Here is a 14,566-nt window from a genome sequence, read left to right as displayed (position 1 = left end):
TGATGATTCTACAATACTGTTTTATAATAATGTGTAGTAGGGAAATTCTGCCTTTGCATCGTTGAATAGGGATGCTCAGAACACTTTGGGACTGGAGATATATGAGCCACCGTCCTAATTTTCCTCTGAAAACCTGTTTTCTGGATTATCTACTTTCTTACTAAAATTTCTTCTCCTTTGGCAGAGGCCTCGATCTCGTTCAAGAAGAAACTGGAGCCCAAAACAGTTGAAGAGAGGGAGACAGTGACCTTGGAGGTGGAGCTGACCAAGCCTGCAGAGGTGAAGTGGATGAGGAACGGCATCGTGCTGAAACCCAGTGACAAGATAGAGATCAAAGCTGAGGGAACAAAGCACACCTTGGTGGTGAAGGACATCTCCTTTGCAGACAGGGGCTTCTACTGCTGTGAGAGCCCTGATGACAAGACCCAAGCCAAGATCAACGTGGAAAGTAAGTTCAGTGATCTCCAGTTCTATAAATACCCTGGACAGGGTTTGGAGGTGGATTCTGGTCTCTGCCATTATCATGGAGACAGAGGGACATAACCATGTGCTTGGCCACCAGCCAAATGACCAAGTGGAGGTGAAAGAAAGGGCAGCAAACAGGGAATGTCTGGCTGACTGCTCCGGCCTGCATCTCATCCCACCAGCTTTCAGTCGTTTTGTTGACCATCAAACTTCTTACCCATTCTTCTCTTTCCTCTGAAATTTCCCGCTCTAGTGGCCTCTATGTTTTTCCTTTGTATGTTTTTTTTTAGCAAAACGTTCCCTCTTCAGCCATTCATTGTCTAAATTTTCCTCTGCAAGTGACCTCTTTCAGAATGTCTCTTTATGTTCAGTCAGGGTCAGAAAAACTCCAAGAGCAAATCTTATATCTGAGGGTGTTGCTCTTTCAGGTGATTTAATGGTGCCTCATCTGTAGCTCTGTATTTCTGTCCTTTTTCCTACATCCTTTTGTCACGATTGTCACAGGACAGATGAAGACAGGATTTAAGGACAGCCCGCCTCAGTCATGTTTGTGTTCTTATCCTGGCTGAATTATTGGATTATCTCTGCTAAACGTGCATTAGGAAGGTTGAAATATTCCCAGGAGACCCTTTGAGAATTGAAGGTTCTTGTGAATAATTCATGGCTTTTTAGAGGGTTGGGTTGGGGGTTTAGGTTTTTTTTTTTTAATTGGTGTTTTTGGTGGTTTGGTTTTGTTTGTTTGTTTGTTGTTTTTTTGTTTGGTTGGTTGTTTTGTTTTGTTTTGTTTTTAATTGGTAACTTAATTACTTCTAGTGGTGAAACAAGTTTAAATACTAAATCCATTTTACTGGCTGATAGGACATGGATATCTTGTCATAAGAACAGGTAAACCACAGGTGCTTTGCCCCCCCCAAGCTGTGAGGTGTCAGCACACTTTGCACCATGTCACAAATTTTTTTTCCTTTTACTAAAGGCTTTTCTCTCCCCCTGCTACTTCTTTCCATTGTTTTATCCTAGTTGGAGAACTGCACAATATTGTAGTGCATTAATTTTATTGGTTGTTTTTTTTTTTTTTTTACTAAACCTGGTGGACCTTGATAGGAAAGGGACCAGATTGCCCTTTTTCTGTGATATTTGGTTGACCTGCTTGTCAACCAGCTGAAAACATCCATTTTAAAAATAGCAGCCATGTGTGGTCGTGGACAGGTTTTATTTCCTGTAAAAGTGGTTGTTTAATTGACAGATACCAATTAATTGGCAAGCACCTGCATGGGGAATGGGGAAATAACCCATTTTGGAAATCCTTGGGATATTTCACAGCTGTCAGTTGTGAGATCTCCAATTTTTCCATGGTGTTTTCCAGTGAGGCAGATCAAGCTGGTGAAAGGCCTTCAGCCCCTGGAAGTTGCTGAGAAAGGCACTGTCACCTTCGAGGTGGAGGTGTCACACGAGGACGTGGAAGGGACCTGGCAGAGGGATGGAGTTCGGCTCAAACCCGCACCCAACGTCAGCTTTGGCGTCCTGGGCAAGAAACACTCACTGACTCTTTCCTCGGTGGCCCTTGAGGATGCAGGGGTCATCTCCTTCAAGGCAGAAGGCATCAGTTCATCAGGGAGACTCACTGTGACAGGTACACTGACCCAAAAAGCTCAGACTCTGCTTGGTGTGGACATAGTTGTTCTTCTCCTGACCTGGAGAGCAAACTTGAAGAGGTCAACCAGCCATCCTTGTAACTGCAAGGGGTGTTAAGCACTGGGCCACCACCAGTAACATACCCTTATATCATCAGCATTATTGTAGCATCACTGTCCACAGAATAACACGTGATAAAGTGCCCAAAACGTGATGATTCTGTTTGTCACGGGTTTTATTAACCATGGAAGCCAGGCCTTGCCTACCCATTAGTGCTCGTGTCAGACGTCCTCCTGTAAACCTCATTCCCCACTCATTGGACTTTCTCTTTGTTGTTTTTTTTATTTTTTTTTTCTCAGAATTGCCTGTGAGAATCAGCAAACCTCTGGTGGATGTCAGTGTGACTCAGAAACTCAAGGCCACATTTGAGTGTGAGCTGTCCAGGCCCAACGTGAATGTGAAGTGGTTCAAGGTACGGTGTTAATGGATAGTGATATTTTAATTCCCTACTTCTCTAGAAGGGAATGAGAGCCTTTATTTTGACTTCCAGGGGATGTGAATCTGAGCCTTGGCAATACAGCTCTTGGCATTGCCCTCTTGTCCTTACGTTGATTTACTCTCCCACTTTATCACTGTTTTTTATTTACTGGGTGTGTTTTTTGGGTTTTAAAGTTAAACTTCTTTATTCCTGTACAAAATGTGAGTGCTGCTGTTATAACAATGCAGTTTTGTGCTTTTCTTCATGCCTAGTAGTTCTCACTCAGCATTTATAAGGTCTTTTGGAACTGTGATTGAAGGGAAGCCTCAATTTCCTTTGTCAGAGAAAGTCCAGTTCCCTTTCCCTTGACATTTTGTGGATCAGCTCTTGCATTTCATGTACCTTCCTTGGGCTCAGCTGATACTTTCCTTAATTTGGGATAACAGCAATTCTTCAAGATAATCATAGAATCACAGAACAGTTTGGGTTGGAAGGGATCCTTAAAGGCCACCTAGTTTCAATCCCCCCTGCAATGAACAGGGACATGTTCAGCCAGATCAGGTTGCTCAGAGCCCTGTTCAACCTGACCTTGACAAATGGGACATCCACCACCTCTCTGGTGCTCTCTCTGGTGCCTCACCACCCTCATTGTAAAAAACTTCTTTCTTATATCTAGTCTAGATCTACCCTCTTTTAGTTTAAGATCATTTGTGTCTGAAGGGGCTTACTGCCAAACCCTGTGCAGTGTTTTAAGCCTTCAAATAGGTGTCTGAGACCATCAAAAAGTTGTGTGAGTTCTTCAGCCACTCCAACTTGTTGAAAGCTTTTCGCCATGCTGATGTTTCACCGTATGTTCCATTAAGTCCAACGAGGCAGGTGAACAAAGCACAGCTCTGAATGTCTGTTTTGCTCACTGCAGATGTACGAGAGTTGATGGTGATCTGGTTTGGCCTTTTCCCCTTCTAGGATGGGAAGGAGATCCGTCAAAGTCAAAATGTGGGGTTTGTTTCCCAGGGAAATAAGAGAAGCCTCATTATTCACAAGTGTGAATATGAAGACCAGGGAACCTACAGCTGCCAAGCAGCTGAAGACAAGACATCAGCTACTCTAAAGGTTCATGGTATGTTTGGCTGAAGTAGGAAATTACATTTACTGCAGTATTTTTGGTCACACAGTGAGAAGTTCTTTGTGGACAGTTTATGTATTTCACAATTGCCCATTTTGGTTAAGTTTCTCTTCCCAGTGAGAAAGTGCTGGCAGAGCTCTTCTGTGCTTGCTCTATCACTCCAGTAAAAAAAAATATTTAGTTTTCCATTTATCTTTAGTTATTTCTATTCTCTGGAATTTCAGTGGTGTTTCTGGATTGACACATTAAGAAATCCTGGACAGCCTGGCACAAAGCAGGGATTCAATGGCTGGTGCTGACGTGGTTTGGTTTAATTTCTGCCATTGTCACGGGGGGACTTTACCTGAACAGGGACTGGACAAACTTTGGGTATGAGCTAAAGAGGTGCCCTAATTTTTAGGTTGTAAATGCTAAAGAGATGTATATTTTTTCTGCCTGCACCTCTCCTTTATGCACCAAGCAGCTGCTCAAGCAGCAGGAGTATTTGGTCACCAGGCTCTGAAACACCAGAGATAAGCTGGTGCTGAGGGCAAGTTACTCACCAGACAGGTTTGCTGTGCCCTGGCAGAGGTTATTTCCCAGAGGGACATCTGAAAAACAGACCTTGCTGAAAGATAGAGCATCCTTCTTATTGCTTACTAGCTGCTGTCCTCATGTGGCCGTTTGGGTTTAGCAATATCTTCTCAAACGTGTGCCCTGTTTCCTTGCTCTGTTGAGCTCCCCCTTTTCTCCCTGATTTTGTGGTTGGGAAGGGTTGTTGTTTGCATTTCTCTGCTCCTGAGGCTGATCCAAGGGGTATCAAGGCCTTCCCTTTCAAAAGGAAAGGGCTGCAATAGCACAGAAGTACGGATCAGTTCTGCTAAAATGAGTGCCGAGCTGCAAAGTTAAAGAGGATTATACTGAGTTCAGAACACTCTGCAGAAAAGGCTTTTCCTAGGTAGAACAGGAGGGCATGAAGAGGAGCACATGAAGGCTTGTGTTTAGTTTTTCCTTGGCAGATTTTCTTGCATTAATATGTTTAATGTCTTTTAAAACCTGCATGAAGTTCCAGCACTCACAAAATCCTTTTGCAGTGAGCTCCAATGTAGCTGGTAATTCTACCTGCTGGTTCAAACATAGAATATATTCACTGTCTTGAGGTGAGAACTCCCCAGAAAGGGAGGCTGGGCTAGAACAAAACACAATCCCACTTTTTTCCGTGTAGTTATGCAGAAGGTAAACACCACACACTCGGGTATGGAGAAACCCCAAATAAATATTTCTCTCTTTGGTTTCACAGCCCGAGATATCAAGATTGTAAAGCCACTGGAAGATGTGGAAGTGAATGAATACGAGAGTGCATCCTTTGTCTGTGAGATTTCGCATGATGAGGTCGAAACCCAGTGGTACAAAAATGACAACAAGCTGAAGACTTCAGACAACATCAAAATGCGACAGGATGGTAGGAGGGAAAAGAGGGATCTCCTCCTCGAGTGGGGGTGTGTTGGGATGGGAGACTAGAAAAAAGGGTGTGACCTCCAAAATCAGGTTAAGAAGGTTCAACACAGTGTCCTGCTCTGGTTTTGGGGCTGCAACTGTGCTGGGATAGTGTTGTGGTTGGGAATTTAAACAAGGCAGATTTGGTGTCATCCCAAATGACAGCAGTGGGTCGGAATTCCTATCATCGGACAGTGGGTGGGATTCTTCTGCTTCAAGCACTTTCTCAATGATGTGAGGGTGATGTTAAGTCAGCCTTTGGAGGAGTTGAGCTTGGGTTATCCTCTGGTACAGGGACACGGGGGACTGGTTGGCCCTGCAGCCGTGAGAGCAGGTGGTGCTGAGCTCAGACCAGATGGGGGATGCTCAGCCCGGCAGACCTCCTTGGAGGGTGAAGCTGTTTGCTCCAGGGAAGCTGAGCAGTGTCTGGTTGTGTGTCTGTTTTCAGGGAAGACCTACTCGCTGACCTACGCCCGTGTCCACGTGGAGGATGCGGCAGAGATCAAATTTGTGGCAGAAAAGGCAGAATCTCGCGCTCAGCTGACCGTGAAAGGTAATCGCGATTTTCGTGCCAGTGCTGCTCGTGCTCTCCCACGTTACAAACCAACCAACCTGCCCGTGAAGAAAGCTAAACAACACCTGCAGCTCCCAGGGAAGGAAAAACTCCTGCCTACCTTACTGCCCATCAGATATCAGCCTGGGAATTTTACTTTGGCTAAATAAGAGTTAATTTTCTCAGAAGGCTGGTTTTGTACCTTTTAGACATTAAAAGTTGTGCGAGAAATTCAAGGGACAAAAAGCTGTTGCTTTTCTCCTACATTTTCACTTTCTTGTGTATTTTATAATAGAAAACACGATTTTTTGTGTGTGTTTAACTAAAACAATGTGGTAGAGGGAGAGAGAAGGAAGACATTTGAATTAACCCACTGATCAGGAGCTCAGTAAATAGGAGATCAGTCCCTGGCTTTGCCACAGCACTGCTGTGTAGTGTCGAGGAAATTACCTTTATCTCTGCAGTTCAGCCACTCAAGTGGTAAAATAGGGAGAAAAAGCTTCCCTTTAATCACCTCTTTACTTGCTGTGTGTTAGTTGAGTGCTGAACATACTGGGCATCCCTGTCAAATAACTGCCCACAAAAGAAATATTCCTAATGAGTTTTTAATTGGAAACTGTGCCGATAACTCCATTTTTTTTTGTTTTTTAACCTTTTTTTTTTTAGAGCTGCCTGTAAAAATAGTGAAGCCTCTGAGAGACAAGATCGCCCTCGAGAAGCACCGGGGGTTCCTGGAGTGCCAAGTGTCTCGTGCCAACGCCAAGGTCCGGTGGTTCAAACGGGACGTGGAAATTCGCCCCAGCGACAAATACGAGATCGTGAGCGAAGGCGTCTACAGGAAACTCATCATCAACGACGCCGACTACGAGGATGAGGACACCTACACCTGTGATGCCTTTGATGACAAGAGCAGTGCTAACTTCTTTGTTGAAGGTAGAGAACCCTCTCTTCGCCCCTGCAAGGAGGATTGGCCGATCGCCTTTGTGTTCGGAAACACGATACCACGGAAAAAAAAGTGTTTTTAATTCAATATTGATTTATTATTAAGTCCATTGGTATTGAACCCTTTTAGGATTATCAGCGCAGGAACATCCTGAAAAAAATTAATATATGGTACATTCTCCTAAGGAAAGTGATGAAATTCCTGTTCCAGAGAAGCTTGTCAAGCGTATTGCAGGAAGCTGTTTTTTCAGAAAAACGATGCAGTTCCTTATATCAACATCTGCATTTCAATGAACCTTTTTTTTTTTTGCATTTTGTAGTGCCACAAGTTTGATACCAGGATAGAAAGGTGGCTTTAGAAACAGGGCTGGGAATCAGGAGGTATGGATTCTTGAGGCAGTGGTTGCAGTCTCAGTGTCTGGCCTGTGACCAGATAGATAGAGTTGGTTTTATGTGAATATATATATATATATTATATATATATATATATATGGTTTTATATATATAAAAGGATATTTTAAGGCCTTTTGAGATAATAAGTTTGGTATTGAAGAGGAGGAAAGACCACATCAGTGTTCAGGTTGATAATAGAAAAGTTTTCATGACTCCTAAATCCCTGCTCTCTCGTTCCATGCAGAGCAAGCCATTAATATCGTGAAGGAGTTGTGTGATGAGGATGTGACTGAGCCTGAAGAAGCCAATTTTGAATGTGAGACATCCATTCCATCCGTGAAACCCGCCAAGTGGTTTCTACGTGGAGAAGCTTTACAGCCTGGCAGAAACTTCATCATGCAGCAGGAAGGCACCATCCACAGGCTGACAATAGTGAAAACAAGTGCTGATATGACAGGAACCATCCAGTTCTCCATTGGAAAATCAAAATCCACAGCAAACCTGCTTGTCAGAGGTATTGTGACATGTCCTGGCTTGAATTAGAGCAAAGATCTTCCCTCTCACAGCTCCTGGAAAGCAATTTGTCATACGTGCTGTCTAATGTGCAGTATCCACTGGGTTCTTGGAAATGTGTGTGTACCTGGAAGATCTGCTTAGTTCCCAATTGCAACTCGCAGGGAGCAATGTTGGACACACTAAATAAACCAGCAATGTTTTAGGAAGGGATCTGATTAAATGACTTTGGTGTCCTTGGTATTCAAACCTGATATTAAAATCCATCACGCTAAAACTGGTTTGGGATTTATTTTTGTCCTCTTGACTTTACCAAAGAGGGCAAAACAGATGAAATTTGCCAGGAGAGTTTATTTTGTCCCATTTCTGAACTAGACAAGTTTGATAGCTCATTTACTTAATTCATGTTGTCACTGACTTGATCCAGGACAAAGCTTCAAGGCTTTTTATCCTCCACTGTCACCATGGCAAATATGTCCAATCACATCCTGAAGTCCTTGTTTTGTCTTTAATTTGCTCTTACTTGAGTAAAAACTTCAATTAGAGAGCAATTCTGTGGACACTGAACCAGAAGTGGACCATGAATTTGGTGGTTAATATGTGATATTATCTTATAGAATGAAATTTGTAGGATCTTTAGATCACTGTGATGATGTAGCTTCAAAGCACATCAGCTCTATGAGACACTTGAGTGGTTTGTAAAACACTTGTGAACATCATACATGAGATTAATCAGCATGAAATACAGATTAAAAACCTCCTTTTTCTCCAGACTGATCCTTTGTTCTTTCCCAACCCTGCAGATTACCACATACAGATCACCAGGAAGCTGGAGGACAAGACCGTCCTGGAGAAACACTCGGCCGTCCTGTCCTGTGACTTCAGGCCCTCTCCAAAGATTGTGAAGTGGTTCAAGGACCACGTGCTCATCGAGCCCTCTGAGAAGTACAAGATCAAGCGGGAGCAATACTCAGCAGAGCTCAAGATCTTGAAGGTGAAGCCTGAAGATGCCGGAATGTACAAGTGCCGGGCCGGGAACGCAGAGACCAGAGCCACGCTCACCGTCGAAGGTACGAGAGGTTTCCAGCAGCAGGGCTTGCCTGTTGCATGTCTTCAGGGCTCACTGTTTCACTCTGGGTTCCTCTTCTTGAGGAGAGGTAGATTCCCACATTTATCTTATAATTCTATATAAATGCAATGTCTTCGGTGAACTGACATTCCATGATACTGAAATCCAGCCCTTACCATGAAGTAGGTGATGCACGTGGAAAAACGCCAGCTGGGTAAGGTAGAAATTAGTGTTTGTCAAGGCACATTATTTTCCATTTCATCAGAGGAATTAGACCTCTGGTGCTTCTAACAAAAAATGTTCTTTATGTTAAACTGCTACAGGTGTTGATTCTGGTGGTCTTGGCTGTGGTTTTCATTTCCTGACCACTGTGTCAGCTTTTATATTTGCTATACGTTTTTATATCTGCAACAGATACATTTTATAGCTGCTATTTTATATCTGCATATATTTGTTATTCATAATGACGTTCTCCTCCCCCATCTGGGCATAGAACTGTGTTTAGCCAGTTCTTCCCCTCTGGTGAAACTAAGAAAAGCTGTTCACTGCTTTCGGCAAGACTTGTTGATGAGCCACAGAATCATTTCTGAAAGCCCAGGGAGCACCTCTTGTTTGCGGTTTGGCCTTGCAGAGGTTCTTCACTGAATGTGTTGTCAAACACTGAAATGGGCTTCCCAGGGCAGTGGTGGAGTCACTGTCCCTGGAGGCATTTAAAAGATGTGACACCTGGGGACATGGTTTAGTGGTGGCCTTGGCAGTGCTGAACTAACAGTTGGACTCGATGATCTTACAGGTCTTTTCCAACCCTGATGATTTTATGGTTCTATTCCATCTGAACAACAGAATTATTTAATACTCCAAACCCCTTCTCTGAGTTGTCTAATCCTTGAGAAACAGCATTCCCTGAGCGGAGAAACTGCAAAGAGAAACCTCTGACCAAGGACTGGGAAAGAAAAGAATCAAACTTGTTGCTTCTTAAACCTGAGCAAGCTGCTTAATCTCTTTGTACTTTTCCTTTGTGGCCAAAATCATTGCCTTCATCATGTCCTGTGTCACAGTTTCACTGGAAGAGAGTCAAGGACAATTTGATCATAACATGTTTGTATGTGTGCAGTGACTAGAACTCAGGGGCTGGAGCTCTGTGGGATACTTAGACATTTCTGTAACATCATTTTAGAAATAATGACTTATTTTTAAATTAAAAAGGGAAAGAAAAAAAAAACCAAACCTGATTTATGTATAAAAACAGAACTGAAGGTTCTAGACAATATAATCTTTTTAATGGATTTTTTTTTTTTGTTGGAGCAAATGCAGAACCAAGCAGATGAAATGAGGTGATCCACGGTGTGAAGGAGACCAGACTAAATCATCTGATAAACCCTAAACAGTATGAAATTGTCAGTGGTAACAGCTGATTTATGATAATGGTGGTGATGGTGCCCCTTGGTCTCCCGCAGCCCGGAACGTGGAAGTCCTCAAACACCTGCAGGACGTGGAAATCGAGGAAGACAGCTCTGCCGTGTTCTCCTGCGAGCTGTCCCACGACGACGAGGACGTGGAGTGGTTCCTCAACGGCACCCTCCTCTACACCAACAACTTCAACGACATCAAGAACGTCGGCAAGGTCTACACGCTGACCATGAAGCAGGTGAAGCCTGAGGACGCTGGCACGGTGACAATGAAGTCAGACAAGGTGTCAGAGAGCGTGAGGCTGAAGGTCATAGGTGGGTCGTGATCACATTCCTCCCGAGTGCAAATAAGAGATGCCAGTGAGATATTATTTGCCATATCCACGCAGCAATCCTGCTTAAAAGCTTCGTCCCTCCAGGGCTGAGTGAAAGGCATGGAGGGGTTTTCTTCCGGTGTGAATTTCTCTCGTGGTTGGTGATTTTTCTAAGGAACATTGTTTTGATGTCCTGCCAAAATTTTCCATAGATCTTTATCATCCTTTATCTTATCTTCTGTACTTGTAGGTCTCTTCAATACTATATAGTTGATAAATTGTTGTTTCCAAAGATTTACGGCTGCAGGGACCTGAGGTTTGGTGTACCCCCAAGGGTAGGGCATGCTGAGTTGGGAATGTTTAGGCTGGATATCAGGAGGAAGTTTTTCACCCAGAGGGTGGCTGAGCACTGGAACAGGTTCCCCAGGGCAGTGGTCACAGCCCCAAGCCTGTCTGAGTTCAAGAAGCATTTGGACAATGGCCTTAGGCACATGGTGGGATTGTCAGAGTGTCCTGTGCAGGGCCAGGAGTTGGACTCAATGATCCTTGTGGGTCCCTTCCATCTCAGGATATTCTCTGATTCTCTGCCTTTTAACACATCATTTCTGGAGCTGAACTGAATCAGCAAAGAGAAGAGAGTTTGCTGCTGTCCTTCATATGTCCTAAAGTCCAGTCACACAGCTGAGTTTCTGTGGTTTAACATGTTCTTGTGCAGCCTCATCAAGTTTGACACCAAGATGAGTGGTGGGGTTGGGATACCATCCACAGGGACCTGACCAAGCTCGAGAATGGGCCCATATGAACCTCTGAAGGTTCAACAAGGCCACGTGCAAAATGCTGCACCTGGGCCAGAGCAGCCTCTGTGTGAATCCAGGCTGTGGAATGAAGGGATTGAGAGCAGCCCTGCTCAGAAGGACTCGGGGGTGCTGGTGGATGACACTGACTTAGGTTTTGCTTTGGTGTCAGCAGCATTGCCATTACTTAATCTGTCTTTCAATATTTGACGATGACTGAAAGTGTTTCAACTTAGATATCCTGGTTGTTCTCTGTTTTTCCTGTTTAACCTTCAGAGAAACCTGCTGTCTTCATGAAAGCCTTGGATGACGTTTTTGGTGAGGAGCGAGGTGTGATTAAACTGGAATGTGAAGTCTCCAAAGAGAAGGTCAAACCTGTTTGGAAAAAGGATGGTGTGAAGATCCCTTCTAGTAACAAGTACGAGGAGATACAGTCTGGGAAGACCCTGTGCCTCCTTATCCATGACCTTGAAAAGACAGATGCAGGTTTATACACCTGTGACATTGGCACTGATGTTGCCAAGTCAAAGGTCAGCGTTCAGGGTAAGTATTGTAGACAGTGGCCAGTCAAGGGGGGCTGGAAATATGGGTGGGACTGGTATTTTGGTCTCACATCTTCTCCTGCCTAATCCTCACATAACATTGCCATGTTTGAACAATCCCTGTTACTCGTTGATTTAAGCATCTCTGGTGTTTCTGTGAAAATCAAGTGTCAAGAATATAGTGACAATGTTTCCTTGAACATCCATAAGGTGCAGAAATCTTCCCAGAAGAGGGAATGATTTCTCAGAAAAAAATCCCAACTAACAACAAAAAAATCAACAAACTCCCCCCCAAGCAGCCTGTGTTTCTTATTTTAATTCAAAGTCCATTGCGGGAACATAAAAGTGGGACAACATGGTCTACTGAAGAACCCAGCAGTTCATCCTGCCCTCTTGTGTTCGTGGCCTCCAAACTCACAATGATAATAAGAAAAATTTCGAGTTTGTCTGATTTGAACACGAGGAGTAACAAGTTAAAAAATCCAAACGTTTCACTTCTCATATGAGCGTGGAGAAGAAGCTCACACATCATCCCAGAGGCTTCTTTTCTGACATCTTTTCTTCTTTGCACCGCATTGAATCTTGATTCTTCCCCACTGAGTGAGCTGTTCTTCATTCAGTCCTTCCATAGCAGAGCCACAAGATTCACATTTCCCTTTTTCTGTAACTTTGTGCTGATTCTGGGTGGATAATACCTGAGAAATCCTTCCCATGTCACAGACACCTGTAAGGAATGCAGTGTTGTCCTGCCAATCCAGCAGCTAAACCACTCTTATTAAGAGTTAAAAACATCACTACTCAAAACTGTCATAAACCCTTTTTTCCCTTGTGTCTTGACCTGCTTCTCATCCTCCAGAACTGAACATTGGCATCACCAAACGGCTGAAGAACATCGAAATCCAACTGGGAGAGGACTGCACCTTTGAGTGCATTTTGTCCCACGAGAGCATCGATGACTTCAGCTGGACGCTGAACGGGAGAAAAGTGGAGAGTGGGGGGAGGTTTAAAGCCTCCAACGCGGGTCGGAAATACACCCTCAGCATCCAAAGGGTGACTCCCGACGATGCCGGGGAGGTCGTGTTCACTGCCCGAGGTCTGACCTCCAAGGCTTCTCTGGCTGTGAAAGGTAACGAGGTCAGAAGGGTACTGGGGGTTGATTTCCTGGGTGTATTTTCATAGGGTTTGTCAGCAAGCACTTGTTGTGATCCGGGTAAATAACAACCTTCACCGCGAGCCTTGAAGAAAGGAGATTTTTCCTTAAAAACAAGAGGAAGGCTGAAACTTTTAATAGATATTTGAGAACTGGCTACGCTGGGTAGTGTGTACAGGTAATTACAAGCCAGACTATCTTCCAGAGAGATAATCACCCAAGGGTCCCTGGGTGGTCAATGGAGAGAAGAAATAGGTGGTTTTCAGACATAGTTCATAACCTGCAATTAGTCCTTTTTCATAGAATCAGAGAATCCCAGAATGGTTTGGGTTGGAAGGGACGTTAAAGATCATCCAGTTCCACCCCCTGCCATGGGCAGGGACACCTTCCACTAGCCCAGGTTGCTCCAAGCCCTGGCCAACCTGGCCTTGGACACTTCCAGGGATGGGGCAGCCACAGCTTCTCTGGGCAACCTGTACCAGGGAGGGGCTTTGAGCAACCTGACCTAGTGGAAGGTGTCCCTGCAGGGGTGGAACAAGATGATCTTTAAGGTCCCTTCCAACCTAAACCATTCTGTGATCCCATAATTTGAATTGCAAAAACCTCAACCGTATAGTGATAATGATTTTCACTCAAACGTCCTTTTTTTTAATTTTTCCTCTCCAGAGAAACCAACTGAGGTTACAAAACAGCTGGAGGATAAAACATCACAAGCAGGGCAGGACATCAACCTGAGCTGTGAACTGTCCAAACCTGATGTGAACATCAGGTGGTACAAGGATGGCAAAGCAATCCGAAAAAGCCAGAAATACGACTTGCAGCAAGAGGGAACACGGGCCATCCTGATCATCCATGACTCCACGGTCAAGGACAGTGGGGAATACACCTGTGAGACAGAGAGCTCCAAAACAACAGCCAGGATCACAGTGCAAGGTCAGTCGAAGAGTGAAGAGGGGCTGGCAGGGACAGAGGTTGGGGTAAACATCTACAACCCGCTGGAGGTGTTCTTCTCTTCAGTCTCCCTAAACAGGATCAATTTTTAGTTTTCAAAAAGCACTGTTGGTTAAAAGCTTAAAAAAAAAAAAAAGGTATGAAAAAAACACCTTTGTAGGTACTGAAGAATCTTGTGTGCTGTGTAATGACCCGAAGAGAAAAAGCAATTTTAATTAGTCTGTTGTGAACATGGGACATGAAAACTGTGCATGTTCTGTAACATGAGACCTCACTAGTGCCTGGACAATGGCATTAAGCTTTGCTGGAGATATTTTACCTGATCTGTCCTGTGACAGGATGTTGACCTGGTGATCTTCTTGGATCCATTCCATCTGATAGGATGAGAGGAAATGGCCTCAAGTTGCACCGGAGGAGGCTTAGATTAGATACTAGGAAAAATTTCTTCGTGGAAAGGAGGGTATTAGCATTAAAACAGGAGAATTGTGGAGTCACAATCCCTGGAGGAATTTAAAAGACGTGTAAATGTGGCACTTGGGGACGTGGGTTAGTGGTGGACTTGGTAGAGTTAAGTTAATGGTTGGACTTGATGACCTTAAGAGTCTATTTCAAACTAAATGCTTCTGTGATTCTTTATTCTGTAATTCTCCAAATGGGGGCAGTTGGGAATCCAAGACCACCCTGCATGCTTAGGACTAGTTTGGGTAACAAACCAGTCTCTGTCTGTCATTTTTTATTTATTTTTTTTCTGATTTGTTT

General features: G+C 44.0%; 1 protein-coding gene across 2 annotated transcripts in view; it reads left to right on the top strand.

Annotated features, from left to right (window-relative positions):
• Positions 1-14,566, top strand: part of OBSCN (obscurin, cytoskeletal calmodulin and titin-interacting RhoGEF) — a 185,497-nt gene that overhangs the window by 50,500 nt on the left and 120,431 nt on the right. For both annotated transcript variants that reach the window (XM_051768316.1, XM_051768317.1), the window contains exons 20-32: positions 185-448; positions 1,829-2,095; positions 2,457-2,569; positions 3,542-3,695; positions 4,981-5,142; positions 5,626-5,730; positions 6,397-6,663; positions 7,310-7,579; positions 8,382-8,648; positions 10,105-10,371; positions 11,441-11,707; positions 12,563-12,832; positions 13,523-13,789. In XM_051768316.1, the coding sequence (XP_051624276.1) occupies positions 185-448; positions 1,829-2,095; positions 2,457-2,569; positions 3,542-3,695; positions 4,981-5,142; positions 5,626-5,730; positions 6,397-6,663; positions 7,310-7,579; positions 8,382-8,648; positions 10,105-10,371; positions 11,441-11,707; positions 12,563-12,832; positions 13,523-13,789 (2,940 nt within the window). The remainder of the gene's footprint in view (positions 1-184; positions 449-1,828; positions 2,096-2,456; positions 2,570-3,541; positions 3,696-4,980; positions 5,143-5,625; positions 5,731-6,396; positions 6,664-7,309; positions 7,580-8,381; positions 8,649-10,104; positions 10,372-11,440; positions 11,708-12,562; positions 12,833-13,522; positions 13,790-14,566) is intronic.

Source organism: Manacus candei, unplaced genomic scaffold (assembly GCF_025592945.1).
Source record: "Manacus candei isolate 608988 ecotype Guabito, Panama unplaced genomic scaffold, ASM2559294v1 h1tg000094l, whole genome shotgun sequence".
NCBI classification, from domain to species: Eukaryota; Metazoa; Chordata; class Aves; order Passeriformes; family Pipridae; genus Manacus; species Manacus candei.
This window is presented reverse-complemented; position numbering and strand designations above follow the sequence as displayed.